The 4067-nt window shown below is 55.9% G+C and overlaps 1 protein-coding gene across 1 annotated transcript in view; it reads left to right on the top strand.

Annotated features, from left to right (window-relative positions):
- Window positions 1-965, top strand: part of LOC104128502 (bromodomain-containing protein 4-like) — a 6037-nt gene extending 5072 nt beyond the window's left edge. The window contains exon 5 of the mRNA XM_035896785.1: window positions 715-965. Within this exon, the coding sequence (XP_035752678.1) occupies window positions 715-930 (216 nt within the window). The 3' untranslated portion in view covers window positions 931-965. The remainder of the gene's footprint in view (window positions 1-714) is intronic.
- Window positions 966-4067: the final 3102 nt, after the last annotated feature.

The raw sequence follows: 4067 nt of genomic DNA, 5'->3' as shown, positions 1-4067 counted from the left end.
CGACCCTGTCTTGGGCTGTGTCAGAAGAAGCGTTGGCCAGTGGGTTGAGGGAGGTGCTCCTCCCCCTCTGCTCTCCTGAGATCGCCCACCCTGGAGTCTTGGGTCAAGTTGTGGGGTCCTCAGGATACAGAGGACATGGACCTGTTGGAGCAGGTCCGAAGAAGGCCACAAAGATGACAGAAGAGCTGGAGAACCTCTCCTGTGAGGACAGGCTGAGAGAATTGGGGTTCTTCAGCCTGGAGAAGGCTCCAAGGAGACCTTCTTGTAGCCTTAGAAGAAAAATGGAGACTTTTGACCAAGATCTGTAGAACGAGGGCCAACAGTTTTCAGCTTGGGAGAGGGGAGGTTTAGGTTGGACCTAGAGAAGAAATATTTTACGTTGAGGGTGGTGAGACACCAGGAGGGGTTGCCCAGATGGGTGATGGATGCCCCATCCCTGGAAACATTCATGGTCAGGTTGGATGGGGCTGGGAGCAACCTGGTCTGGGTGAAGATGGCCCTGTTGGTGGTAGAAGGGTTGGACTGGATGACCTTGAAAGGTCCCTTCCAACCCAAACCATTCTATGATTCTCCAAGCATGCATGGGGAATGTGAGGGGCTGGAGGAGCCAGTCCCACTCCCGGCATTCCCGCTTGGTTTTTGGGGGGAGGAGATGCTGCCTGATGTGGGTCCACCACCTCCTCTGGCATCCTCCAACTCATCTTCTCTCTGTAGGACCTGAAAATCAAGAACATGGGTTCCTGGGCGAGCTTGGTCCAGAAGCATCCCACCACTCCGTCCTCCACGGCGAAGTCCTCCAGCGACAGCTTCGAGCAGTTCAAGAGGGCGGCGCGGGAGAAGGAGGAGCGGGAGAAGGCGCTGAAGGCTCAGGCAGAGCAGGTGGAGAGGGAGAAGGAGCGGCTGAGGCGGGAGCAGGAGAGGATGAGGTGAGACCAACACCAGCACCACCACCAACCACCAGCACCACCACCACTACCATCAATGCCATCACCACCGCCAGCACCACCACCACTACCATCAATGCCATCACCACCGCCAGCACCACCACCACTACCATCAATGCCATCACCACCGCCAGCACCACCACCACTACCATCAATGCCATCACCACCGCCAGCACCACCACCACTACCATCAATGCCATCACCACCGCCAGCACCACCACCACTACCATCAATGCCATCACCACCGCCAGCACCACCACCACTACCATCAATGCCATCACCACCGCCAGCACCACCACCACTACCATCAATGCCATCACCACCGCCAGCACCACCACCACTACCATCAATGCCATCACCACCGCCAGCACCACCACCACTACCATCAATGCCATCACCACCGCCAGCACCACCACCACTACCATCAATGCCATCACCACCGCCAGCACCACCACCACTACCATCAATGCCATCACCACCGCCAGCACCACCACCACTACCATCAATGCCATCACCACCGCCAGCACCACCACCACTACCATCAATGCCATCACCACCGCCAGCACCACCACCACTACCATCAATGCCATCACCACCGCCAGCACCACCACCACTACCATCAATGCCATCACCACCGCCAGCACCACCACCACTACCATCAATGCCATCACCACCGCCAGCACCACCACCACTACCATCAATGCCATCACCACCGCCAGCACCACCACCACTACCATCAATGCCATCACCACCGCCAGCACCACCACCACTACCATCAATGCCATCACCACCGCCAGCACCACCACCACTACCATCAACACCAGCACCACCACCAGCACCACCAACACCATCACTGTCACCACCACCATCAACACCAACACCAGCACCACCACTACCATCAATGCCATCACCACCGCCAGCACCACCACCATCACCTCCAACACCATCACCACCACTACCATCAACACCTGCACCACCACCATCACTACCACTGCCATCACCATCAACACCAACACCAACACCAGCACCACCAACACCATCACTGTCACCACCACCATCAACACCAACACCAGCACCACCACCACCACCATCAACACCACCACCACCGTCACTATCACTACCACTACCATCACCATCAACACCACCACCACCGTCACTATCACTACCACTACCATCACCATCAACACCACCACCACCACCATCACTGTCACTACCACTACCATCACCAGCACCACCACCATCAACACCAACACCAGCACCACCACCACCACCATCAACACCACCACCACCGTCACTATCACTACCACTACCATCACCATCAACACCACCACCACCGTCACTATCACTACCACTACCATCACCATCAACACCACCACCACCACCATCACTGTCACTACCACTACCATCACCAGCACCACCACCATCAACACCAACACCAGCACCACCACCACCACCATCAACACCACCACCACCGTCACTATCACTACCACTACCATCACCATCAACACCACCACCACCGTCACTATCACTACCACTACCATCACCATCAACACCACCACCACCACCATCACTGTCACTACCACTACCATCACCAGCACCACCACCATCAACACCAACACCAGCACCACCACCACCACCATCAACACCACCACCACCGTCACTATCACTACCACTACCATCACCATCAACACCACCACCACCGTCACTATCACTACCACTACCATCACCATCAACACCACCACCACCACCATCACTGTCACTACCACTACCATCACCAGCACCACCACCATCAACACCAACACCAGCACCACCACCACCACCATCAACACCACCACCACCGTCACTATCACTACCACTACCATCACCATCAACACCACCACCACCGTCACTATCACTACCACTACCATCACCATCAACACCACCACCACCACCATCACTGTCACTACCACTACCATCACCAGCACCACCACCATCAACACCAACACCAGCACCACCACCACCACCATCAACACCACCACCACCGTCACTATCACTACCACTACCATCACCATCAACACCACCACCACCGTCACTATCACTACCACTACCATCACCATCAACACCACCACCACCACCATCACTGTCACTACCACTACCATCACCAGCACCACCACCAACACCAACACCATCACCACCACTACCATCAACACCAGCACCACCACCACCACCATCACTGTCACTACCACTACCATCACCAGCATCACCACCATCAACACCAGCACCACCACCACCACCACCATCAACAGTACTGGTTACCCACCATCACTGTCACCACCACCATCACCAGCACCACCACGGTGAAGGCGTTTTTGGGGCGTCCTCACCATGGCCAAGGACGTGGGGAGATGGGGGGCTCTTTTGGCACCACCCACCCTGGTGTGAACCCCATCTCATGGCATAAACTGATCCCATCTCGTGGCGCGAGCTGCACTGATCTGATCCGATCCGGGGCATGGTCCAAGCTCCTGGCACGAATCCGATCCAAGCTGGGGCACGATCCGATCTCCTGGCACGAATCCAACCCAATCTCCTGGCACAATTCCGAGCTGTTCTGTGGCGCGATCCCATGGTGGCACGCATCTGATCCGGTCTCAGGGCACGGTCTGGGCCAGCCTGATCCATGGCATGATCCAATCTCCTGGCACGAATCCATTCTCGTGGCTTAAAACTGATCTGATCCGTGGTACAATCTGGTCTCCTGGCACTAATCCAACCCAATCTCATGGCACAAATCCGATCTCGTGGCACGAATCTGACCCCGTCTTGTGCCACGAATCCAATATCATGGGCACGAATCTGATCCCACCTTGTGCCACGAATCCGATCCCGTCCTGTGCCACAAATGCAATAGCATGGGCACGGATCTGATCCCGTCCTGTGCCACAAATCTGATCTCGTGGCCAAATCTGATCCCGTCTTGTGCCATGAATCTGATCCCATCCTGTGCCACAAATCCGATGTTGTGGGCACGAATCTAATCCTGTCTTGTGCCACGAATCCGATCTCATGGGCACGAATCCGATCCTGTCTTGTGCCATGAATCCCATCCTGTGCCACGAATCCGATCTCGTGGGCACGAATCTG

This window comes from Egretta garzetta, unplaced genomic scaffold (genome assembly GCF_000687185.1).
Source record: "Egretta garzetta isolate BGI_Z169 unplaced genomic scaffold, ASM68718v1 scaffold576, whole genome shotgun sequence".
Lineage (NCBI taxonomy): Eukaryota > Metazoa > Chordata > Aves > Pelecaniformes > Ardeidae > Egretta > Egretta garzetta.
Note: the sequence above shows the minus strand (reverse complement) of the source record. Positions and strands in the feature narration are given on the sequence as shown.